At 43.1% G+C, this 26,834-nt stretch overlaps 1 protein-coding gene across 1 annotated transcript in view; it reads right to left on the bottom strand.

The window, feature by feature from the left end:
• The window catches only part of ATP7B (ATPase copper transporting beta), a 91,784-nt gene that overhangs the window by 34,769 nt on the left and 30,181 nt on the right, over nt 1–26,834 (bottom strand). The window contains exon 3 of the mRNA XM_081045389.1: nt 4,996–6,226. Coding sequence (XP_080901515.1) covers nt 4,996–6,226 — 1,231 coding nt within the window. The remainder of the gene's footprint in view (nt 1–4,995; nt 6,227–26,834) is intronic.

The raw sequence follows: 26,834 nt of genomic DNA on the forward strand, positions 1-26,834 counted from the left end.
TTGTCATTGTTCAAAATGACTCTATCCCTGGGATCTCTAACTTACAAAATCTATTCTGTGGCCACAACGTCTCAACACTCCACCTCCCGCACCCATCGTCCCTCTTGCATCTGTCCAACCTCTCCCTATTTCCTCAGTCCATCCCCTGTTTTCCGGATTCACCTTCCTTTCTATCCAAATATTGTGGTCAACAATTTCAATAATATTCGTGCTATCACAGAGAATCTCATCCGCCCTTAGTAACCTACAATGTACACATTGCCAGTCTCCAACATTGAGGTATGAGTAAACGCGGGGTCCTTCACCAATGTATGCTAACGCTACGGGTGGGCATACAAATTCATCAGGCTTTCTTTCTGGAGGCCTACGTGACAATACGTATTATTAAAAACCATATCTCTAACTACCTGGTACTTAGTCGAGGCAAAACAAATATTTGTGACGGAATAAAATAACGTTCATACCCTGTGACTCAGCATTTACTCTTTCAGATATTTATCATAAGGAAATAATTAAGTATGTGCATCAAGATTCAGCCTCAAAGATGCCCATCGGTATTATTTACAATTACCTGCACACAAAACAGATGGCAGCAGTCCAATAGGAAACTAAGTTACGGTACATCCATATGATGGAATGCTATGCAGCCATTGGACATGGTGTTGCACACACAAGCATGGACTTAAGGATGTTTACGACAAATTGCAGAGGGAAAAAGATGACAAAACTATGTATAATACAAACCTACATATTTCTAAATATAAATTCTATGTGCCTTGAGAAAAGTCTAGAAGACTATGTATGAAATGAAGTGCACTACGGGACTTTGGGGGACGAGAATTCCAGCCAGAGAGGACAGCAACTACAAGCCCCTGAGGTGAGAACCGGCCTGATGTGAGGAATCCAAAGGGGTCAGAAATGTAATGGGTGAGGGAGGGGGTTTCTAGACCATCATAAGGACTGTTCCTCTCAGGATCTCTGTGAATACTGGACAGGGAACACACTGCAAGGCTGAAAACCAGGAAGCAGACACACCCGTTCAGATCTTCCAGGATCTGGGAGACAGATGACGGTAGCTGGGACCAGGGTGCTGACCTGGCCAACCTCATCTCCCACCATCACAGCAAGACAGCTCCCAAGACATTCCTGGAGGACTCCTGCCCACGGGCCTGTGCTTGTATCTCCTGCGCCCCATGTGCCTGCTGAAATCCTATGCAAGCCAAGCTCCAACATTACCTCTCCCAGTAAGTCTTTGGGAGCCCCCCACCACATGCTGGATTTTCTCCTTATCTTCTGAATCCCAAAAGCACTTGACCACACCTTACTTGTTGCAGTTATTCTAAACCTGCCTTGGATAATGGGTCTCTGTGATCTGCTACCCTGTTGGAGTGTGAACCGCATATGGGGGGTGCTGACCTGCCTCTGGGCAACTCCCGGCAGCAAGCACAGTGTCTGGGACCCAGAAGAACCTCGACACAGGCTGGGATGACAGAACCATGCCCGGGAAGTGACATTAGCCATTTCCAACGATGAGAGGAGACTGTCATACGGGACAGATGACTTCCTCACACTATATTCATATATCCATTCATCCGTTTATTCAGTCATTCAAAAAATAGTTACCATGCAAACCAGGGAACAAAGGCAGAGCTGCCTTCTAGATAAAACCAGGTCTAAATGTATTTTTAGCTGTCGAACAAGCTGACTGAAATTCAATGTCTGTCACTTGCCTATGTGCTCTCAGACCATTCCCTTCCCTCCATTACCCATTATCACAGGATGGGACCCCAGCAAACCACTTTTTCCAAGCTCCCTTGTCAACTGGTTTCTGATTAAATTTGGCACAGTGGAGGTTAAAAGTGAGAAATGATAGAACAGAAAGGGGGGAAAATGAAAGTGTTTCCCATCTGTCTACTGCGACCCCAGCTCCTGGGCACAGCCCTCCCATCGTACTTCCAGTGGCACCAGTTGCCACCAGGCAACTTGAACCCTGTGCCCTCTTCCCTCAGACCCTCCTGCCTGGGGGTGGTGGCTTCTGCTATTATTAATCTCTTGGGTTTCCTTCCCATTCTGCTTGGATTTTCAACTCTCTACCATCTCTATAAATAGTTCCCCAGATTAAAGCCCTCCAGTGAGCTACCCTGTGAGACCCTGCTATTTTCTTTCTCTTTCATTTCCTTCACAAATACCTACTATGTGTCAAGTGCTACTGAGTCAAAGAAGAAACAAATCATATGGTTTGAAGACTGTCCTCGAGGAGCTCCTAGTCAATCCAGAAAGAGTGATCAAATACAATAATGCCCTTTTAACATTTACATGGCTATCAAGGGCAGTCACCAGCACATTTACGGTTTATCCTAAGTTATGATTGCCAGGTCAAATACACAACATCCAGCTACATTTGAACTTCAGATAAATGACAAATAATTTTTTTAGTATAAGTATCTCCCAAACAGTGCATGGGACATCTTTATACAAAGATATTATTCATTGTTTATCTGAAATTCAAATTTAATTAGGTATCCTATAATTTTATTTGCTAAGTCTGATCCCTAAATACTTGGGATAAATATAATTCTCATAATTCTGGGCAACAAAAATCACTGTTTTCTTCTTTTATGTTTATTCAAATCCAATTATACTAGATTATGTAATTCAACGTAAATTTCTTTTTACTTCCAATAACCTGATTCCACTGTTGAAAGACCTTAAACCTCACACAAATATAGCAGACGACAGCTCGGTACTTAAACTTCTTACCTTTTAAGTACAGGATTTACTGTTCTAGTGTTTTCCTTATTGATTTATATATTTTTAAAAATACACAAAGAAAAGAAAAAAACCCTCCTTCCTGAAACTTGGTACAAAGGACAGAATGGGGCCAGGTCACTCCACACGACTTACCCCTCCTTTTAAGGGTGTGTGTGTGTGTGCAGAACACATGACAGCAGAGCAAACTTTCCAAGGAGACATACTTTATCTCAGTGGCCATCGGAAAGTGGATGTAGGAAACTCACGTCCAGCTGGCCCTGAGCGTGGCCAGTGGGCTTTGCCCATGAGCTCTTCTTACTGCCGGGCTGGCCACTTCCCTATAGCATGAAGCTGCAGCCAGAGGCTGATGAAACTGTCCATGTCCTAGTCCAGCCTGCACTTACGCTGACATACAGGGCCTGTGTCTTGGGATCTAAACAGCTAAAACATGACCACACACAGAGCTGTCCCTCACAAAAGGTCCCACACTCCATCCTTTCTTCAGCCTCTCCCTCCACCACTCCTCCCCATCTATCTACATCCCCCATCCCTCCTGGGCCTAAGCTACTGGACGTCTGTCCTTCCTCACCACCATGCAGGCGGGGCTCCCACCTGACGTGGGCCCTGAAGCAACTCCTACCATGGCCTCCTCCTAGCATATCACTTGTCTGCGAGGTCTGCCAGGAACTCTTCCTTCCACACCAGTGCCATCACATTTCTCCTCTGCTCCTTCCCTTCTCACATTCACTCTTCCCGGGTCTTCTGTCATCCCTCCTGGCCCCCACCACTCAAATCTGCATTTCCAGCCCCACTCTCCCTGGACTTCAGGACTCACAAACCCAACCATCCTCCAGCATCTCCCTCTGCTAGGGCTTATCCCAGGCTCTTCCTTCCCTGGCCCACCCCCATCACACACACCCTTAATCTGACACTGAGCGGGTGGGTCTGACCTCCGGGTGTCTTTCAAATCCATCTCTGCTCTCCAGCCTACATCAGGTGTCACCCAGGCTCCTACATGGTCTCACTGTCTCAATCCACACTGCACCCTGGTACCGACTGGTCTAAAATTGAATGTGACCTTCGCTTCCTCATTAAAATCCACTGGTGACTCCCCGTGCCTTTACCATGAAGTCCGAAGTCAGCCTGACATGTAGGCCACATTCAAGGCGGCCCAGCCAGTCCCCCTGGGTCTCACCACTTTCCCTGAGTCCTCACACTCAGGCCACTCTGCTGGCCTCTGCAGCTTCCCCAGCACACTGCGCTGCCTCTCGGGCTTTCAGGCCATTGCCCAGATTGCTTCTTGGGCATCCAACGTGCCCGGTCATCCCCGCCCCAGTCCGCTGCCCTCACTGGCTCACTCCCACTCACTCTCCCAGAGGAGTGCCTCCTAACGCCCCGGGGCTCGGGGCTCGGCTCAGGTGCCCCTCACCTGCACGCACACAGGACTTGCCCCACTACACTGAATGCTTTCCTTCCCCTCGGTCCCCTTCTCGTTACAACCTAAGCTCCCAGGAGACAGCATGTGGCACTCACTGAGGAGACCACAACTCACAAGCCTGGTGCATAGATATGCTGCGGCATTTTCTGGGCTCCCGTGTAAGGGCCATGAAAGAAAATCAGCAAGTGAACAGTCAATGAGAGGAGGAGGGAGCGGGGATGGCCACCGCCCTGGAAACTCTGCCTAGTGAGGTGACATCAAGGCATGTGGGTACCTTGCCTTGTGTAGATTGTCACCCCCCACCGCTCTTCTCACAGCCCTCAAATGGGGCAAAGGAAATCATCATTAAATCCTTTCCTTAATTCTCACTTTCAAGAGAATGGGCTCCAGGTGGTGAGACTAAGGTTTTGTTTTTATTTTGTTTTGTTTAACAGAGAATCTTCAGAGGAAGCGATGATAATTCCTTTGGACAGAGAAGGATCTGATGTTCCCAGGGTACTCTTTAAACACACACACAAAATAAACCACACAGAATCAGAGTTCTCTTCAGAAAAGAAGCCAAGAATCCAAGGACCTTATAGCATTTTAGTCCCAGCTACATGAGAGGCAAAATCCAAACACCTGGAAACTCTTATTTCCTCTATCCTGACAAACTTAACACATGAAGTTGCAGAATTCTGTTACCAGGCTCGACATGTGAGGCAGTGAGTGTGGCTCACCTGTCCAACCACGCAGGTACTATGGCATAAGACACACAGAGAAAGAAAACAACTCCAGGGTGCACGTCAACCGGAGCAACTACATACCAGAAACGACCAAAGCCTCAAATCCCATGTCTTCTACAGCAGCTCGTAGTTCTTCTGCGTTAATGACAGAGGGATCATAGAGAATCGTTGCCGTCGCTTCCGCCAAAGAGACCGATATTTGCTGCACCCCCTCCCTTTGGGAGATTAGGCCTTCAATGGACTGGACACAGGACACACAGGTCATGCCAGCAATGGCAAGCACCAGGGTACAGCTCGTGCCTTGCACCTGGCTTCGCCGGCGGGAGGCAGGGGAGTGGAGAGTGGAAGACCTGTTATCTGTCCCACTTCCTTCAGCTCCGTCAGGAAGAGAAACTTTAAAATTCCCTGGTGGAAGAGCCTCAATGGCCCTCTGCAGGGCCCCTGGGGAGACACGAGAAGGGGCGTACTGGACTTGGGCAGTTCTGTTCTCCAAGGACACTTGAATATTTTGAACTCCTGGGAGTTGGCCAATATTTTCTTCAATATTCTGGACACAAGACGTACAGTGCATTCCATCTACTCTCAGTTGCAGGGTGACCACATGGCTCCCTTGGTGCCCCACGGTCTTCGAGTTATTGACATTCTGGTTAATAGAAGTGGAAGGTGTCTTTGGGTTGGTGCTCTGTAACCGCCCAATATCTATTGGTCCCAGGCTCACGGGAGCCACTTTGTTCTTGATGACAGCTTCAAAACCCATGTCGTTTACATGGTCCCTGAGGGCTTGGGGTTGAATAAGATAAGGCTGATACGTGATGACTGCCTCTTGGTTGCTGAGTGAGACTCTGACCCTCACTACGCCTTGCAGTTTCCCGATCTTGCCTTCTATGGAGCTGACACACGACTGGCAAGTCATGCCCTCCACTCGCAGCTTGACCACGGCCTCCAGGGCAGGCGCCGACCTGGAAGGCCAGGAGCCAGCCTTTCCTTCTGCGATGCTGGCCTCGAAGCCCATGTCCTCAATTTGACAGCAAATTTGTGGGAGGCTCACGACTGATGGCACATATTTCACAGTTGCGCTGCCTTGTTCCAGGGAAACCTTAATGCTCACGATGCCTTTCAAACTGGAAATCCTGCCCTCGATAGACTTTACACACGACTGGCAAGTCATGCCCAATATGGTGACGGTGTTGGTGGATGTCTCCGAAGGGCACACACCGTCCAGACCGCCTTCGTAGCCAGCGTTGTCAAAGGCAAAACTCTGCTTCATCGCTGGTTCCCAGCCCCGAGCAGGCAAAGGAAGTTTAGACAGGATCTAAAAGGAAAAGAAATACATACCATTTTTTATCCTAAAGATGAAATTTTTTCTCAAATACCCCAGTGTGTCCTGCACTGAGAAAAAGGAAAACAATGCCACTGATGTGAAAACATCCCAAGGGTCCAAGAGCAGACAATGCAGGCAAAGAAAGCTATAAAGACATTACGGCTGACCCTTGAACAACTCAGGGGTTAGGGGGACCAACGCCTATGCAGCCAAATATCTGCATATAACTTTGACTCTGTAAGAACTTAATTACACTCAGCCCTCCGCATCCATGGATGTAAAAGTTGGTCCTTGGGGGCCGGCCCGGTGGCTCAGGCGGTTGGAGCTCCGTGCTCCTAACTCAGAAGGCTGACAGTTCGAGTCCCACATGGGCCAGTGGGCTCTCAACCACAAGGTTGCCAGTTCAATTCCTCGAGTCCCACGAGGGATGGTGGGCTCCGCCCCCTGCAACTAAGATTGAACACGGCACCTTGAGCTGACCTGCCGTTGAGCTCCTGGAGCTTAGCTGCACCCTCCACAACTAAGACTGAAAGGACAACTTGACTTGGAAAAAAGGCCTGGAAATACACACTGTTCCCCAATAAAGTCCTGTTCCCCTTCCCCAATAAAATCTTAAAAAAAAAAAAAGAAAAAAGTTGGTCCTTGAACAACACGGGTTTGAACCGCGCAGGTCCACTTGTCTGTGTTGTTCAAGGGTCAACTGTATTTATCAAATGAAAGGTTCAGATGGGTTCCTTTTAACTCTGACATTCTGTGATTCTGAACCTAGAAATCAATTTGCCCACCTTAGTGAAATGTTTCTCTTACTCAGAAGACATGGAGGCCTCTGTAGGAAAGGAGGGGACTTCCCAGTACAGAACAAGTATGGTAGGCCCATGACAGAGGCAGCAGCTCATGGGGGTCCTAAGAGAGCCTCCCCCAGCACTGGCTGATACCTGAAACATACCCCACAGAATTTGGTCCTTTTGGCTCCAACTTTGGTGGCCCAGCTGCAATGCAAATATAAATATTAGGTAACACCTTAATTCTGTATCTTTTTCTAGGGGTGTCTGTCTAAATCCCTTAGCAGGGGTTAACTATCCTTAACAACCACAGACACATGTTCCCAATGCAGACCTTCCAGGCCCCACGGGTCAGACCAAGTGCCTGTTGAAAAAGGTCTGGAAATAGGCTCCCTGAGCCTGGGGCCAAGAGGGGCAGAAGGGAAAAAGCTGGAAGAACAGGAAGTTAAGTGTAAGTTAAGTGTAACAAACAACGAACCCCTCAGTTCTATCTCCTCTGAGTGTCACTCCTGGGTATTCAGGACAGCTGTAGTCATTACAGAAAATTACAAGTGCATCACCAAATTAAACGGACGCATTTTCTTAATGTACCACAGTACAAGTGTAATTTCCCGATTTCTCCTCATAATGATGTGGCCTCAGCCATTCTATTAACATGACATGATTTTCCTTTCACAGGGTCCCAGCCTCACCACCCTTTTAATTAGATACCAGTACTATTACATGTTTCAGAAATTTGGGAACAGGCCATATGTGTGTGTGTGTGTGTGTGTGTGTGTATGTATATATATATATAGTACATAATTAAAAAAAAAGAAGCATGTCACTCTCTACATCTACACAATCCTACCTATCTCCAGTTATATGGATTGATCTCCATATCCCCGTGCATAAAATGCCTGTCTTTCCAACTTTAGCTTTTGCACAGCTTAAGAAGATGAAGGGTCAAACAACTTTTAAAACAGAATGTAAATGTTTATTTATATATCCACAAAGGAACTCATAAGCTAGTTTAAGATTAATAATTATAAAGAATTGTTTTTAAAAATATTCATTATAGCTTTTCCTAAAATAGTACAGAAAAAAAGGGAATAATTACTAAGTAATTTATGGATTAGCAACTCAAAAGAGTTTATTGAATTCAATAAATAAACTGAATTTATCTATGGTATAAATATGGAAATGGTATATAAGGATGACATGGCATAACAGTAGTAATGGACAACTGGGAAATCTAAAGCCACTGCAGAAACCTATCTGGAAAAATATAAATTTGGAACCTATATATCAAAAGTCATTTCAGATAGATTAAAAGACTTAAGAAGCAAAATAATAAAAATACTGGAAGAAAACACAGGAGAATATCTATTATAATCTGAGTGGGGAAAACCTATATATGACAAAACAAAAGCAAGAAAATCCAGAAGCTGTAAAATATAAAAGACTGATAAACAAATATCTAACCACAATAAGAGAAAAAAATTGCTCAGATCAAGGCAGAAGCTAAATAAGAAGTGAGGGGAAAAACAGATTTGTTTCACATTAAGCAAACTAAAAACTAATTTAACATATAATGAGCTCCCCCAAATAGGAAAAAGGGCAATAAGAAAAAGAAGCAGTTCGTCAAAGAGGAAATGCAAACGGCTTTTCAATATATGGAAAAACTATTAAAGAAGAAATGTAATATTCCAACTTCACTGTGGCACAGTTTTCACCACTCGGGTTGGCACCCATCAGCTGGATCCCCAGAGCCGGTGAGACTGTCACTTCTCTGAAAGGCAACTTGGCAACGCCTATTAAAATTCCAAGTTCATATATTGTTTGACCCAGCAACTCTATATCTGAGAATTTAGCCAATAAATATGTATGTTTATGTGCAAAAGGAAGCATGCAACAAAGGACTGCAAACAACATAAATGTCCAACTATTAGAGGATGATTAATTAAATTACTGCACAGCCATACAATGGAATACTAGCCAGCTCTTTAAAAGAATGAGGCAATCCTATAAACACTGAAATAGACTGATATCAATACATCATGCAATGACAAAAACAAAGCAGAAAATATATAGTGTTTCAGTTACCTGTGGCTGCATGACAAACCAAATCTAGTGACTTATAACGAATGCTCACATTTGGACAGGGCTCAGTAGGGAAAGCTTGTCTCTGCTCCACATAGCATCACCTGGAATGGTCTGAATGGGGCTGGTAGGTTCCACTTCCAAGATGGTTCAGTCACTACACGGCTGACAAGCTGATGTCTGCCGCTGTCTGGAAGCTGTTGGCAGGGACCTCAGTTCTCTTTCAGTGTAGCCTCTCTACTGACTAGGCTGGGTACCTCACAATTGGTGGTTTCTGGGTTCTGACAGAAGTGTCACAATAGCGAGCATTCTGAGAGAACAGGTCCCAATGTATAAGCACTTATCAGGCTTGTCCCTGCATCACACTTGCTAGTTCACCACTGGCCAAAGCCAGTCACATGGCCAAGCCTAGTCCATATGGGAAGGAATTAAATAAGGGCTTAAGTTCACTGGGAGGGCCACCAAACTAAGTCTATCACAGTATGCTAGCATTATTTATGTGAGAAAAAGAATATTATATACATAGATGCTTGTCTATGCATGGATTATCTCTGGGAAAATACGTAAGAAACTGGTATGGAGCTTGAGGAGGAGTGGGCAACTGAAGGATAAGGTGGCTCGGGTACAGGAGGGAGAAAGCAGAGTTACAGGTACTTTTCACTGTACAATTTATAGTACAATGCACATGTGTTACCAAATTTTAAAAAATAATTTGAAAATGAAAATAAAATAACATGAGCATAAAGGAGATCCACAACAGTGATTTGATTGTCATTGGTATAAATTAAATATTTGTTTAACTGAAGAAAATGAAGAAAAAACTAAGACGACATCCAAGGACATTCACTTCAACATAGTATCTTAGTAGTAAGAAGAAATTGCCTCCTTGTTATAAGACATAACCCTCAATCACCCGGTCTGTTGGAAAAATAAATCCCCAATGATTCACTCCCCAACTTACTGTTCTTGGTCCTAGGTCTAGTTACAACTCACCAAACCCCAAATGACAATGCTGGCTCTTAATCCCTGGATTACTGATTCTATGTTCCTACCAAAAGGGTTTGCAGAAGTATTGGAAGCTATTTGTTTGTAGCAAACAATACTCAGAGGCCCCCTTCCAGACAGGCAGGTTTCTAAGGACAAGCAGTTAAGGAAAACAAAGCTTTGCAAATAACACAACTTTATGAAACACCAGAGTACCTGTTGGTTTACAAGCAATCTGATAACAGTTGCTGGGTGTTTGGATATACACACGTGGGGTGTGTGTGTGTGTGTGTGTGTGTGTGTGTGCTTTTAATTCCATTCCTCAAGACAATCTTTGGTGGGGGGAAAAAACTCTCATCTAATAAGTTCAAATCAACAAATAAGTTTAGGGTTAAGGGCTCATCAAGCAACCACAGACATTGGAGAGTGGGCCCAGGGTACATATTGTGTGTCCAGGGAAAAGCTTGTGGAAGCCCTAGTGTTACCTAATTCCTACTAAATGATATATATACTCCTGAGGACAAACGTGCAGGCCCAACACCAGGTTGGGGAAGGACGTTGGCTAGCTCTTGGATTTTAATAAACTATGAATATGACAGGCATCGGGATTAGAAGAAACTGGACACACAAGAGGAGAGGGGCATTTCACAATCGGAGATCCACAATGAACTCTTAGCTACCTCTCTAGGCACCCAGGTCATACGGAATTTGCTGAGTGCCAGGGTTCACTAAAAAAAAAAAAAAAATCTAATGGAATATAGTGTTGATTTACCAAGGCTCAGCCAGGAAAGGAAAATAAGACCTTCACACGGGCCAATTAGCGTGAAAAAATTGGAAATGGGGTGGCATGTTTTGGTGAAAAGCTTCAAAGACAGACTGAAATTGCAACGCCCAGAAATGACATACCTTGTAGAAAATGACTGAGCACAAATCAAAGAGCAACATTACCACGAGCACAATGGAAGGCCCAGTAGCCACTTCTGAGGTCGCTCTGTTACACCTGGATCCCCATCATCCTTAAATAGGACACTGCTCGACCACTTATCCTGGAGACTTCTTACTTGAAGGGTGTATAACAAACACCATTAACAACTTATAAGCCAAAATGTTATGCATATATGCAACTTTTCCAATACATAACCGCCACCCCATACAACTCTTATATTCCTGAACTTTCACAGAATTCAAAATACAGAAAATCCAGATTTTTTCACATGTACACAGACCCAATAATAGCAAATAGTTAATGATTCTCAGTGTTATTTTATAAGGATTGCATTTTATATCCCTAATACTGAAAATAATTCTCTAAGTAGGTATTCTTATTACCATTTTATTGTTGAAACAGACTTGGGGGTTTCCCCAAGGCTACAATCAATTTAAATAACAGAACTGGGATTTAAATCCAGCTCAAAAGTTTAGCAGGCTGTATTTTTTTAAAACAGCTCCTAAGGTTACTCTTGCTTTTCAGTCATGTTAATTACAGAAGAGACTACAATGCAGAGAAGCAAATGAAGGAAACAGAAAAACGGCCAGTGCAGTGGGGAAGCCAGGGTGCGACCAAAACCATTGAGCCTGGCAGCCTGAGCCTGAGCTTGGCCTTCCTCCCTGAGGACCTGTCACCTCCAATTGTCTCAGGCACTTCAGAAAAACTACAGCTGAACACGGGCATTGGCTCTGCTTTCTTCAATAGTCCTAATTCTAAGTATACACAAGGCAACCACATGTAGGAGGCAGGATACAAGCAGAGGCAGCAATGGTTCCAGGACCTTGTATATTCTCCTGAATACATTGTGTGTGACTGAGTCACTGCCTGGCTCTGTCCTTATCTGAGAATTCTGTGGATGTCACAGATTCATAGGGGAGGGAGGGTCAGAAGAGACTGCTTGAAAAGATCCTACGCAAACCACCCGAAGCAGATGGGTGTCAGTCTCTAAAACCCTCAATGAGAAGAATCAACGTCCCCATGTTAAACCTCTATGTATGTCGATTTACAGGAGTATACACATATGTATTAACTCCTAAAATTGAGGTTATCTATGGGTAAGTTATGAAATTCTGATTTTTTACTATCTATATTTTCCAATTTTTAAAATTTAAATTAATAAAGCAAACAAGTATTACTTTCCTACAACATGGTTTTTCAGTTTCTCTAAGGCAAGAAAGAAAATGTTTTGTTAAACCACACTAATATAAGCACCAACATTAATCATTGTGAGGACAACATCGAGCTGATGATATAATTGCACGTGGCTCTTTATACACTCAAGAACACTTTCATGTATTTCTGTTTAGATATGTATTTCATTTCTTACTTGTGAATTTCTTGAGAGTATGTCTGCCAGTCTTGAGTATGAATCCTGGCCTTGTCGGAGTGAATCCAAGCCTTAGTTTTCTTAGGTATAAAATGTAATAATTCCCTACCTACAGTTTTGCAAGGAGGCCTGAAAGCTAAAAGTCTAACATCATTAATGTTTGAAAATGAATGACTATGAAGACAAACATGGCCTCATCTGATCTTCAAAAGCAGCCCAGGGAGGTGTGAAGAACATTAAAAGTTCTTCATCAGTAAAATGGTGGAAAATAAGTTAATCATTAAAACTAGGGTACATATTCCCCCACCTCCACTTTAACCCCTTCAAACTAGCCTTTAACATTGTTTCGCAAAGGTCCAGAAAGAACTTCCAATGATAATTATTTAAATTTTACATACTGAAAAAACAAACTAACCAAAACTCAGGCATTAACTCAAATGCTGATGCGGGCTGATGAGGGCTGACTACGTGCCCGGGCTGTGTGAGCGACAACCTGATTTCTACCCTCCAGGGCCACCACTAGGCCTGGTGATGACTGTGCACTTTCTGGGAAATTCCATACAAATGATCATTTATGGCTTGTTTCCTTCTCTTGACACCAAAGAAATAATATTAACCCATACTGAGAAATTGGATGCGATACACCCATTATTTGCCCAGGAGGAAAAAGTGAATAAAATTAACAACAAAATTAACAAATCTAGATACATACATACGTACAACGTACAGTGTTTTCTATATACAACAACATAAAACTTAGAAATTCACAAACTATAAGACCTCTCCAAGAAGCACTTCACAATATTACCTCAGAAAACTCGTTCACTATCTCATTCCACACAGCTTTGGTATCAACCATTTCACAGAATTCTGTTGCTTTTAACATGTATTGTAACAATTATTCCATCAGGCTTTTATCAACAAACAACATTTTTTTCTGCTTCAGAATTTTCTCTGATAACACTTCATAATTCAAGGCTCTCCCAAACAACAACAAAAAAATTTAAATAACAAGGCCTGTCACTATCAAACAACTGTCAGTACCTTGGAATATGTTTTTACATTTGAATGAAATAGTTTAAGTCAGAACCATAAGGTCATAATCCCCTTATGTCATTTCTCAGAATTATAATAATGATCAAAAAGACCTACATTAGATATGTCCAATATTATCACTAGTTAGAAGAAATGTCACACCAACAATATTAAGTTAATTCAGATATCTATGTTATATGATGGAAGTCAATGAATTTGGGATTATTTTTGTTGTTAATTATTATTATTGATAAGTTGAAGATGGATGTCAGATTTGATTAAATAATGTAGGTAGTATTTTACTTTATCACACAAATGCACACTATTGTGGCTAAAGAGTGTAATGATTTCTGCCTAGAATTACAAGTATAACCAGCTATACATAAAACAAATATTATTCCTTTGAAATACTTAGGTATAAACCAAATGTTTGTAACTTATGCTACTCTATAAATGCATGATAAGAAGTTGCTACATAAAATATTCCTTAGAAAAAGAAACATAAGTGGTTGATAAACCTTATAAAAAATAATGACAACATATGGTCAACTAATTTTGACAAGGGAGCCAAGAATACTTAGTGAAGAAAAATCAATCTCTTCAATAAATGGGGCTGGGAAAACTGGATATTACATGTAAAAGAAAGAAACTAGACCCCTATCTTATACCGTTTACAAAAATTATTTTTTTATATATATATAGTTTTTTAAAAAACCCTGAGACCGTCTTGTGGTTACCAGCTGCTTCCTAATCCCTTCACCTTTCCCCTTATCCCCAACCCCCCCCCACCCCCACTCATCTAACAACTCTGGGTTTTTTCTTTGTGTCCTCAAAACTGTCTCTGATTAGTTCATTCACATATTCTTTTCTTTAGATTCCACATATTAGTGAGATCATATGGCAAAATTAATTTTTAAGATTTAAAGACTTAAATGTAAGACTAGAAATCATAAAACTCCTAGAAGAAAACCAAAAAAAAAAGCTCCTTGACATAGGTCTTGGCAATGATTTTTTTGGGGGATGTGACACCTAAAGTACAATCAACAAAATAAAAAATAAACAAGTGGGACTACATCAAACTAAAAACCTTTTGCACAGCAAAAGAAACAATCATCAAAATGAAGACAACTTACAAATGGGAAAAATATTTACAAACCATATATATAACAAGGGTTTAATATACAAAATACATAAAGAATTCATACAACTCAATACCAAAAAACAAAAGAGCAAATAATACAATTGAAAATTGGACAGAGGAACTGAATAGACATTTTTCCAAAGACATACAAATGGCCAACAGGTCCGTATTAAAGATGCTCAACATCACTGATCATCAGGGAAATGCAAATCAAAACAACAATGAAATATCACCTTATACTTTTAGAATGGCTATTATCAAGAAGACAAGAGATGACAAATGCTAGTGAAGATGTGGAGAAAAGAGAACCCTGGTGCACTGCTGTTGGGATTGTAAATTGGCACAGCCACCATGGAACACAATATGGAGGTTCCTCAGAAAATTAAAAATAGAACTACCATAAGACCAAGCAATCCCACTTCTGGTTATTTACCTGGAGGAAATGAAAACACTATGTTTAAGAGATATCTGTACCCCCATGTTCATTACAGCCTTATTTACAAAAGCCAAAACATGAAAACAATGTAAGTGTCCATCGATGGATGAACGGCTAAAGAAAATATGACACACACGCGAATATTATTCATCCATGAAAAAGAAGCAAATTCTGTCATTTTCAACAATGATGAACCTTGAGGGCATTATGCTAGCCAAATGAAATAAGTCAGACAAAGAAAAATACTGTATTATCTCAATTTTATGTAGAATCTAAAAGAAAAAGAAGAAAGAAAACACTAAACTCATGGAAAAAAAAGATGAAATTTGTGGTTACCAGAGGCAGGTGGTAGGGGGAGGCAGAACTGAAAGAAGGTGGTCAAAAATACAAACCTCCAGTTAGAAGGTAAATAAGTACTAAGGATGTAGTGTACAACATGATGCCTGTAGTTAACACTATTACAAGGTATATATAAAAGTTGTTAAGAAAACAAATCCTGAGAGTCATCAGCATAAGAAAAACACACACACTTTTTTTGGTTTGTAGGGTGTTTTTGTATTTATATGAGATGATGGATGTTCACTAAACTTAATTTAATCATTTCATAATAAGTATAAGTCAAATTGTTATGCTGTACACCTTAAACTTAAACAGTACTATATGTCAAATGTATCTCAAAAAATGGGGTGGGGGGGAGTGAATGAGAAGGAAAATAAGATACTACTTTTCACCCAATAGGCAGGCAAAATTTATAACTTTGATGATACAGTAAGTAAGCATGTAGGGAAAAATAATTCTCAACCACTGTTTGTAGAAAAATATATTTGTACAGCCTTTTTGGAGAGCAATTAAGCACCACCTATCAAAATTTTAAATACCCATTGCCTTTATCCCAGTAATTCCACTTCTGGGAATTTCATCATATATACAATTACACAAGAATGTTCGTTGTTACATTTGAATAGCGAAAACCAGAAAATCATCTAAATATTCTTCTGTAGAAAACTGGCTATGTAACGTACCCATCCAACAGAATTTTATGCAGTGGTTTTAAAAAAATGTGAATTTACATGTATGGACATGGAAAGACATCCACGATAGATTAAAGGGGAAAAAAGGTACAGAACTGTATGAGTATACAGTATACCCTATTTGTCTAGAGGGGAAACAAATCCACACTTCTATATTCTGTTATTGATGTTTATATCCAGCAGATACTAATTTCAGAGAAAACTAAACAAATACAATAAGTTCTTTAGAAAAGCAAATATTGTAGTGCTGCTGCTGCTGATTCCATGACCGTGGGTCGTGACTTCTTTAAGTGACTATATCACCCCACTACATATAATTTTTCCCCTTTAATTTTAGCAGGAATAGATGTACCTGTGCCAGCTGGGACATCTTGATTTCATCTAGGCAAAAATAAAATCCTACCTAACTACCCCTCACCCAACATACAATTCTGTATCTTACCTTCTAAAACAGTTAAGTCAACAACCTAACAATGTAAGTCCGCTTCCTGTTTATTTGTTCACTCATTCAACAGCTTGATTACTGCAGACTGATACACTCTCAGAGACAGGCTAGAAAGACAAATAAAAACAGCCACCCAGCACATTGGCTAGCTCAGTTGGTTAGAGTGCAGTGCGCTTAACAACAAGGTTGCCGTTTCGAACCCCACATGGGCCACTGTGAGCTGTGCCCCCCACAACTACATTGAAACAGCTACTTTACTTGGAACTGATGGGTTCCGGAAAAACACATTTAAATAAAAAAAGTTTTAAAAAAACAGCCGCCAAAGCAGTCAGTAGGATCACAGGTGGGCAGTTGTTTCTGGGAGGAAAGGGAAATTCTACACTCTCCAATTGTAACAAATCCCCAGTCACCTCTACCCCTCCCACTCTGAGAGGCAAGAGTGGTGCCTTTCCCCTCCATTGTCCTGGGCCTGAGAGAAACCAAGACCCAGGGGGCAGGCCAGGCACCTAGGCCCCAGAATTCTAGTCTTTGGTTAGCTCGCTCCAGTTGGGAGAGGTAGGTAATTGTCTAGGACCCTCACCAGGCTTAGACCAACCTGCTGAGCCTGCTAATAATACACAGGGGAAGAGAGAGAGGCCCTCTCCAGACCTCATGTTTTTTTACCAGTTATGCCTTAAAAGGCATTTTCCCCCCTCTGCCAGTCCAAAACACAGAAACAACTTACAGCTTGCTCAACATCATGATCTCAATCTAAATTGTACTGCACAAGCCATGTAAAATACAAGCACACAAATCCACTCACCACAACCACAATTTTGAAATGTGTGATTCATAGAAGCTACCTGCATCTTGTGTGTGACGCAGCACCTGCAAACTAACTTTCCATTCACGATAAATTAGCAGCTCTCCAATACTCAGATATTTTCAAAACTATTGGATATTACTTCCACATCCCAATAGAAAAGCAAGGGTCTTGTCCTCAGACAGACCTAGGATTCAGTTCTTCCAACAAATTACCTAAACCCTCTATCTCAGCTTTCTGTCTGCTATGGGGGAGGGTGATATTTAAACGAAGTGACAGGAGCAAGGTCCCTGCCCACGAACCAAGTACGAAATAAGTTAAAGCTCAAGTAGATCCAAAGATTGATTTATAACAGACTTTGAGTCAATACATTGTTAACAGTGAACAAGAACTCAATTGTAATTCACTTGTAGTTTGGCTTTTATCATCATAACCAGCCACTACAAATTTCCGCCATTTGAGGATAATTAACTTAAATTCTTTCTAAAAATAATCCTAAATTTAAAAGAGGGATTGTAATGAAAACTGATGATATTGATGTGTGTGTGTGTATAACTGTCCACAAAATATTAAGTAAAAAATACAGGGCATACAATACTAGGTATGACCTGATCCTATATTTGTAAAACAAAAAAGTAAACTCACATATGCTTACACATATTCTTATTTGTAGTGGGAAAACGGCTGGGGCATTAGGTTGCTTTCAATTTCTTCTTTATACTTTTCTACATTCTCCTTGCCTCATCTTAAATTTATTTTGTATAATGAGCATCTGTTACTTTTGTAATTAAAAAAAGATAAAACTGTGCTCAGACAGAGTAATTGGCTGACATAGTTCTACCAGATAGTCACAGAACACCAAACATATCTCCGAGGCGGGAATTCTATTGAAAATCATAATTGTGGCAGAAGCAATGCCATTTTGCATTTATTTGGCACTCTACAAAGTGTTTTCACAATTCTATGACGCAGGACTTATCCACTTGGCAATGAGGAATCTGAAGGTCAAGGCACCAAGATTCACCTGTCAGGTCCCAAGCCTGGCAAGGGCAGAGCACACGACCACAGCTGCCACAGCCCCTACCTGGCCAGCTTCCAACTGCACCCCTAAATCACATGAGATTAGTACTGGCCATTAAAAATCATCAGAATACTTCACATTCAAATACCTGAGACAGAGGCTGGGTTTCGTAAAATAGAAGTTTGAACATTTTAAAGACATGCTCTCAAGCATTTTCCAAATTTTTTTTTACTATTTTGCTATCTTATACACTCAGCTAAAAATATAAAAGCTGACCGTGAACTGTATAAATGCACATTCAATAAATCTCTTTCAACATATGTAAATCTCTTGCATTGTACATTTCAAAAATCTCTGTTCACAAAATTTCCTTTAGTTGGGGGGGGGTCTTTTTGAACAATTAATACTAGAAGAAACAAAAGTGTCTCCTAAAGGGGAAGATCACTTACAAAAAGCTTTCCTTTGTATCTATCTAGTATATTTTTTTTCACTACCTATCTAACAAGTAATTTTTTTGTTTGTTTTCACTTGCCTATCTCAATGAAAATATTCCCTACAGACCACCAATCCCACCTGGAATTCCTACTACAAAGGCACCATTTTCACAAAACGCTATACTGCCTTACTTTTGAAGTTACCAGATCTTTGGGTTAACAAAACTTTCACTTGCTTAAGAAAAGCAGTTTCATTTTGCAGCAACATTTTCAAAATGTTTATTGAGTTGAAATGTGGAGGTTAACAAAATAAGGTATACATTTAAAAAAAAGAGGGGAAGATCCATTTTTGTCTGATTTGCATTTTGGAAAACTTTTGCTCTACAAAGGCTTATAAAATATCCTGAAAATAAGAAGCACTAAAACCCAAGATTTATCCATCACGAACTTAATCTCTGGAGAATTCACCTTGACTCCTGGCTCAGTGCTATATTCATATTCTTACTCCCCACCCCAGGTGCCCCCTATGTAAGACATGGTGGAAAACTTCATCTATAAACCGGATCCAACCTCCTCTTGGCTTTTTAGTCCTTCTGCAATCACACTGACCTGATTGGAACTGATTTCTTGTGTTCCATTGAAAACCTTCTGGGAAAATTCTCCCTCTGGTGATGGGGGAGAGCCTTCCTCCAGCGAAGGTGCTGGCCTGCTGGAGGCCCTGGCTCCAGGGCTCTTCCTGAAGGACCATCGCTGGTAGACAGACAGCAGGGTCACCTGGGAGTCACACAAAGTTGCCAGGAAGGACTTAGGGCTCCTGCGTGTCTCTCCCCCCGCTTTCTCCATGGCTGCTCCAGTCACACCTTCACCCCTGCTAAAGCAGTTCACCTTCACCAGGATACTTGGTCAACAAAGAAGGAAAGGCTTAAAGTGTCCTCCTGACTAGCAGGGGGAAGGCATCTTCTGCGCTCAGTCCTGCAAGTTCCCCTCTGCTCCTGAGCTCGCCGAGGAAAGGCTGCTGCCAAGTCTTCAGGCTGGCAGCAAGCTTCAGGAGCTCAGGCAGACTGCACACCGCTGCATGTACATTTGCTCTTGTTTGTCTACACCCTTCTAACCAATTGCCACCTTCTCCCTCATCACACTGCATTCGGCACTGGGAGTCTTTGCACGCAGCCCGCACACGCCCTCACCCAGGGCTGCCAAGACACCCAGAGGCAAGCAGAAGAACCCAGCACAATCATCTCCTGGAGCTGAGCGAGGTTTCCTTTTGACCACGTGCACTCCCAGAAACGCAGCCTGGAGGCAGCGGAGAAACACTGCTTTTTATCACCAAACTTTGAACATTTTCTTGGAATAACTTCAGCTGCCTCCTCCATTGCTCCAATGCTGGTGGTGTGCTGAGCACTAAGGGAGAGAAGTGTTTCCCAGGCAACAGGACTTGAATTTTCAAGAAGGTGTAAGAAAGTTCCATGCTTCCTGCAGCTTTGTTTCCCCTTGGACCAACGGTTTGACCTCAGTAAGAACTGACTGCAGAAACTCACTGGATAACAAGGCTTATCCGTGTTTCATAGGTGGCAGAACAGCCAGGAAAGAACAACGCACGATTCAGGCTTCTCAGGCTACTCACTGTTCCACAGGAGGATTAAGAGGAGGAGACACAAGACAGCGTGATAATCCCGGCAGCCTCGTGCTCCATAGGCAGCACTGCCTCCTTTCCCACCCCCACCCCTTAACACAACAGGGGAAAAAGGGGACCTGGTCAACCCATGGGAGGAACAGCTTAACCAGTCAGTCCCTAACCTGGGCAACACCTCTTGGGGCAAGTTCCTGCGGAGTGTCTGCACTGCACTACGGATTGCATCAAGTTGGTTGGTAAACAGTCACTCAGTCCTGCATTACTCTCCCCCTCCCACCCCCGCAACAATGTGCTGCAGGGGGATGTGGGTGTCACTGGGCTGTGCACCCAATGAGGACACATCCATTGTGCTCAAAGTCACTGAGGATTCTGCCTCTTTATGGGTTGCCCACAACGACCCTTGCTCCCCATTAAAACTGCCATCACTGCCTCCAAGAACTCCTCACCAAGAGATCGGCTCTCTTTGAGGGCCCCACTGGTCCATTCACCACAGGCCCCTGGAGACTCATCATTCTTCTGCCTCTCATTTACTCTGTGGGGATATGACCACTTGTTTTCTCCCACTTCTGAAACACACTCAGGACAGCCAACTTCAAAATGTGTCTGGGTTGGCTTCCTGTCTTCCATGTGCTCAGCCAAAAAAGAACCTGCCTCCATTTGCAAGAACTGCCATTCAAATCAGTGAGCCCCCCAACTCCAAAAAAAGATGTTTGATGCTAAGGGCCTTGGGCCCCAACCCCATGCAGAAGCCAGCAGAGATGAGCCTGGTATGTGTGTGATTTCTTTCTTGTAATCACTCAACTCTTGCTGGCTTTCCCGTGGACTTCCAGCTTCCTGATGGGACCTGTCAGGACCTATGGATGCTTGTTGACCCCCTCACATTTCCTTTACTGGGCATCATAAGTGGCTTTTCCAGATACCTGAGGCTTATCTCTTTAAGCACCAGCTTTAAAAAAAAAAAATTTTGCCATATTGGGTGGAAATCCTGCCCAAAGGTGTCATTTATCTTTCAGTTGCCTTTTAAAATATGAGTTAGTATGCATGTTTCAACTTTTCCTTGGTGCTATAAGATCATTATAAATGATCTTCTGTGCTCTAGCTATGAGTGGTTAGTAAGGACAGAATGTTGGCAGCGTACATCCCAAGTGCCTTTGAATAGTCTATCCTGTTGGCACCACGAAGTATGAAAATTGAAATACTTAACTGTAAAATACTCGTATGTCTCCTAAATGGTCATTCAGACCCAGAACACAGCCAGGAGGAGGAGGCTGTGGCCAGGTTACAAAGGACATGAAGCTTCGAGTTTGTCCGGTGGACAGTGCAGAATCATCAGGAGTTTTTAAGCAGAGGACGTACATGATTTTATTTATGGTTTAGAAATACAGTTCAGGCAAGTACAAGAAAGAAGACTCAGAGGAGGGAGGATTATAGGGTTAAAAGGAGCAAAACAATTAATGGTGGAGTGGGATTAAACAAATGAGGGGGGCTTCCAGGCTCAGCGATCAAGTGATCACAGCAGGTGACACACAGGACCTGAGGATGACAATGCCATTTCTGGTTTGGCAGAGAGGAGGAGGAAGGAGGGGGCATATGTGGGGTGGAAATGGTGGATTCTCCTTCGTTCTCATAGAATCCTGGGAAACAACCGGGCAGGAGCCCTTTCCCAGGCTAGAGAATCAAGTCCAAACTCCTCTTTCTGGCACCTTCCCTTTTCCTCACACCTGACCCCTAGGTTTCCGCCCCCTCCCCATCTAATCCTCCTTATCCTTTAAGTCCTTTCTCTCTGGGAGTCTCCTCCACCCTAGCAGGGCTCCCTGCCTTATCACTTATGCCAAGGTTGCAGGCTGGCAGCCTTCCATCGATACCGAGGACAAGTCTTCTCCCCCCACCGAGGCTGCACTCAGATCAGGCCATACTTATCACTATTGCTTAGCACGCACTCGGCACCAGGAAACCCTGTCAGCTGCTGGAAGACAAGGTTCTTACGTCTTATCTGCCCACGGACCTAACAAGGTAATGAACAAATATCAGACGGCAAATAAATACTTGCTGGGCTGAACTACAGACAGATCAGAGTGAGCTTTCTGCCTAGAATTTCATGGGGCTTTTGTCCCTCTTATCCCGAGGCAAGGGCAAACTCCATTAGTCTTTTACATATTACTCCTAGAACTGCAGCTCTTCAAGTGTCTCCTGGCACTAGAGTATTCTGCCTCCCACAGGTGCAAATCTTATCAACTATTTTCCAAAATAAAATTCACCTAGTTTCTCTCCTACCCACCTTCCCAGTCTCTGTGGATCTTTCCTATAGAAAAATAAAAATCCCTTTGGTGTCCTAAACAATCCTGTTGCAACCTGAGAAGCCTGGGCCCAAAGGCAGATGGGCAGCTCATGTTTCCATGCCTCCAGGACAAAGAAGCCTATTTGGAAGAGGGACAATTGGTTCAAATATTTCAACATTCACAAAGATTACCCACGCAGCCCAGCTAGAGGCTCACACTGGGTCAGTCCTCCCAGGACAGGCAGAGGGGCCCGGGATCCCGTGACTGGTCAGGATGCAGAACCCGACAGCACACTGCATGCTGGGAAGCAGTGACCAGAAGGTTCCCGTGCAGAGAACAGGAGCAGTACAAACGGCCCATCCTTCACAACGGGGGCAGAATATTAATAAATGAGTGTAATTTAGAGCCTGAGAGACAAATAGTTAAGTGCTTTGCACTAAAGAAGATACAAAAGACACTTTCTGCCCTCAGGAGCTTGTCAGCAAGTTAGGAAAGAAGTAGAGGACAGTATTAAAATGCTAAAAAAAAGCATTCAAACTGAGATGCTGGGGTGAGGGAGGGGCTGCTGCAGGCCAGTTACCTTGGAAGATTTGCCAGGAAGGACTGGTGGGCCGGAAGGTCTGCCGGGCTGCTCCTCACCCCCAGGAGCTGGGGACTTCAGAGCTGAAACAGGTAGCTCTGCATGCGTTTTATACTAGCGTATTAACCGGAGACAGACAAAGGAAACCTGGGCAAGCTCACTGGAGGGAGTGCTCTTCAATAAAACTGCACTTGGCTGAACAGCCTAGAGTGGGGGAAAAAAGAAATTATAATGGTTCTAAATTATCAAGAGACTGGACAGGGTCACAGAGAAACACTGGGATCATCAAAGTGTAAAAACCAGTGCTTCCATTGCACAGTTAAGTACCTATATGTACCTTCCACCTCCCTGGCTGCCTTCCTCCCCTGGGGACCACCTGGCACAAGGCCAACACTGGTATTCTCCAAGTCCCAAGAGACTCCAAGTCCGTCTCCCTGCGGCTGCACAAGGATGAGACACAATACACGCAGCCTGGCTGGCCATGCTGGATCACAACCACAGCCCGGAGCACGCCCCGCTGACACCGGCAGTCCAACTCTCTCTGCCCAGTTCTCCTCACTCTCCTGGACGACGATCCCAAGATCCCACGATCCCTCACCTCCCAGCCTCAGACCTCCACTCGCTGCCCCCCTCAATCGGCACTGATGAGCCTGCTCCCTGTCTACTGAAATAAAAGCAAAATGAATGTCAATTATAATTATACATATATATATGCTATATATATATGCACAAGAAGCGGACTACAACCTAAGGAATAGAGACAGTGGAAATGTAACGGCACCCTACCACTTGTCAGTACCTCCACTACACCAATGGCCCAAGCCACCAGGATGTCTCACCTTTGTTACTAAAATAATCTCCTAAGTACCCCTGGCTTTTGCTCTCACCCCTAAAGTCTCTTCTCAACATAAAAGCCAGAGGAATCCCTTTAAAGGGGAAGTCAGATGAGGAAATCCCTCCAGGGGATTTCCTTGTACTTAGAGTAAAAGCTAAAATTCCTTGCACTGACCTAGAGGACATTGCAGGGTCTACCCCACCCCCATTACCTTTCAACCTATCCTCATACTCCTCACCCTCACCCATTCTGCTAAACCGTCTGATCCTGCTATTCCTGGAACAAAGCAAGACAAGTTCCTGCCTCAGGGCCTTTGTACTGGCTACTCCCAGGTTTAGAAATATTCCTCCACCAATACCCCATATGTATGTGGACCAAAAAAACAAGTCACCTACTAAACCTGACAAGCTCAGGGGAGTTCAGCAAGTTGGGCTCTACAAACCCAGAGACAGAAATTAACCATGCAGTGTTACCATGGGCAGAAAGCACAGGGCCTGGGGGAGAGAGAGGGAGGAAGGGAAGGAGGAAGTGGAGACAACAAAGAAAAGAGGAGATAGAATCATTCTTAAGAAAAGGTGCAGCTACAGCTAATTGTAATAGATTATAATACTATTAGCATTGTGGGAAGGGAGAAATCTCTACCCCCTGTGCCGCCATGACAGTTCCAACAAGGCCATGTAAAAACAAGGGAATCCCACTGCCCCACAGAAGTGGTCAGAGAGGACCCACCTGGGAACACCTGCGACACCACCCCTGAATATTTCACGCCCTCATTCAAATATAATCCTAAACTTCTTTGTTCTTTGGGGCAGTTGCTCTCCTTCTGGGCCTGTCTACTCCCACATTTTGGGAATGTATTCTCTTTCCATTTTTTAATAAATCCTCTGCTTGCTTGGCTTTGTTTGTGTGGCTTAATTTGGTACGTGCTGGAATTCGTTCCTGTGACGTTTACCAAGAGCCCCTGTTCTCCAGCAACAACAGAATGGTCTGAACATAAAAACTCCTAACTAAAAGAGGGCTCATGACCCATAGTCATGTCCTAGGCCTGTAGCTTCCTTGACAAAGGTCATTCTTTACCTTAAGTGAGCCTGTCTATGGTTTTTCTTGCATCTAAGATAACATACCCTTGGAATGTCAGTAATCCCTTTTTCCGGACCCCTCAGGGCACAACTCACCCCACCAGAACAGGAGACCACAAAACTCCTTTTTGTTATCTCCTTCCCCAATATCATCTCTGTGTGCTATAAAATGCTAATTATTAACTATCCTGTAACCACAAATGTAAAAGAACTATGTGTCTCTCCATTTTACTTTTTATCCAGTCCCAGAGATTTCCCCAGTTTGCTTACTCCCACCCCATTAACCTACCACCAATGGATTTCATGTATCCCTCCTTCTGTACAAAATAATGTATTAAATAAGCTTCAAAACGGCCATTCTCTGGAGCATTTTCTTAATCCGTTGAGATTTTACTTCCCGGCAATTATTGTCAGTTTGGCTCAAATAAATTCATTAAAGCTCTCTACAGGTTTGGACTTTTCTTATGTCAACATTTACTTGGTAGGTGCAGTTGGCAGGATTCCAAAGAAGCCCACCTAGGACCACCCTGCAGACCTGCATATGGTGCTGGGTACCAGCAGGGGCATTTGGGTCCCACTGGCTTCCCACTTCGCATTGGGTGAACTTGGGTAAATTTTTCTCGGAATTCTGAACCTCCCTGTTTTAAGATAGGAGGCCCTGACTTTCTTTGAGCTGTTTTTTTAAAAAATCCTCCAGGTTGCAGTAAAGATTAAGGGTTGAGATAACCCAGACTAAGGACAAGAATTAACATAACTCAGGAACAGAAGGGGAAAAAAATGGGTGGCTTGTTTTTAATTTTGGCTTTTCAATTGGAAATGCTTACTGCGAGTCTGAACAAAACCTTTTGCTGGATAAATGAGAATCCGAACCTGTTCAGCTCCAAAGATAAGGGGCATTTACTCCCTCCAGCTCGAATATCGGGTATTCTTAGGTGACTAAGAATCTAGGTGGAGGTGTTTGAGGGTACTCCTCAAAACCAGCAATGGCCCCATAGGGAATTCCAACACAACTGTAATTAAATAACTGACTTCTCTGGGGACGCGCACATAAAGGCTGGTTACCTAGCGCTCCAAGTCCTCATGGTTGTACTAGACAGCCGGGGAGAGAAACCGAGGCACGTAAGAGGGTTGAAGTGACGTAGGAGGTGACGGCCCCTTGGAGCTCAACCGTAAGCAGCACACTTCAACCCATGATACAATATCACTAGGTATTTGTTCAGACTCTGCAGATCTCAAAAGAAAACTAAAAATTAACATGGGAAATCGCGCCTCCAAGGCCAGTAAGCTCCCAGCCCCCAGCCCCAGGAACACTTCTGCAGACATACAGTTCCTAGGGAGCCTTTACTTCCAAGTACTTACGAAAATGGGGAGATTTAACTGGAAGTGATAGTAACTTAAGATGGCCAAAATGGAGCTCTTTTGACATCTTAATTAATTTTTTGTGTGCTCAATTAGAAAAACCCAGCTTTAAAATCAAACCAAATGAATGGGCAAACAGAAAAAAGAGTCTGAAATGGAGCACAGAGAGACGTTCTTCTTTCCAGGAAGATACTAAGAAAATTTTAGAGACTATCTTTCAACTAAAGAAGGTTTCTGAAGCTGCTCAATGCCAACACCTCACTTTTTCTTCTTCTCCAACTGTCCCATTGTACCCCTTCTTTACTTCAAGTTGTCCAGACTCACTC

The sequence above is a fragment of the Rhinolophus hipposideros genome, assembly GCF_964194185.1.
Source record: "Rhinolophus hipposideros genome assembly, chromosome: 4".
Classification (NCBI taxonomy): Eukaryota; Metazoa; Chordata; class Mammalia; order Chiroptera; family Rhinolophidae; genus Rhinolophus; species Rhinolophus hipposideros.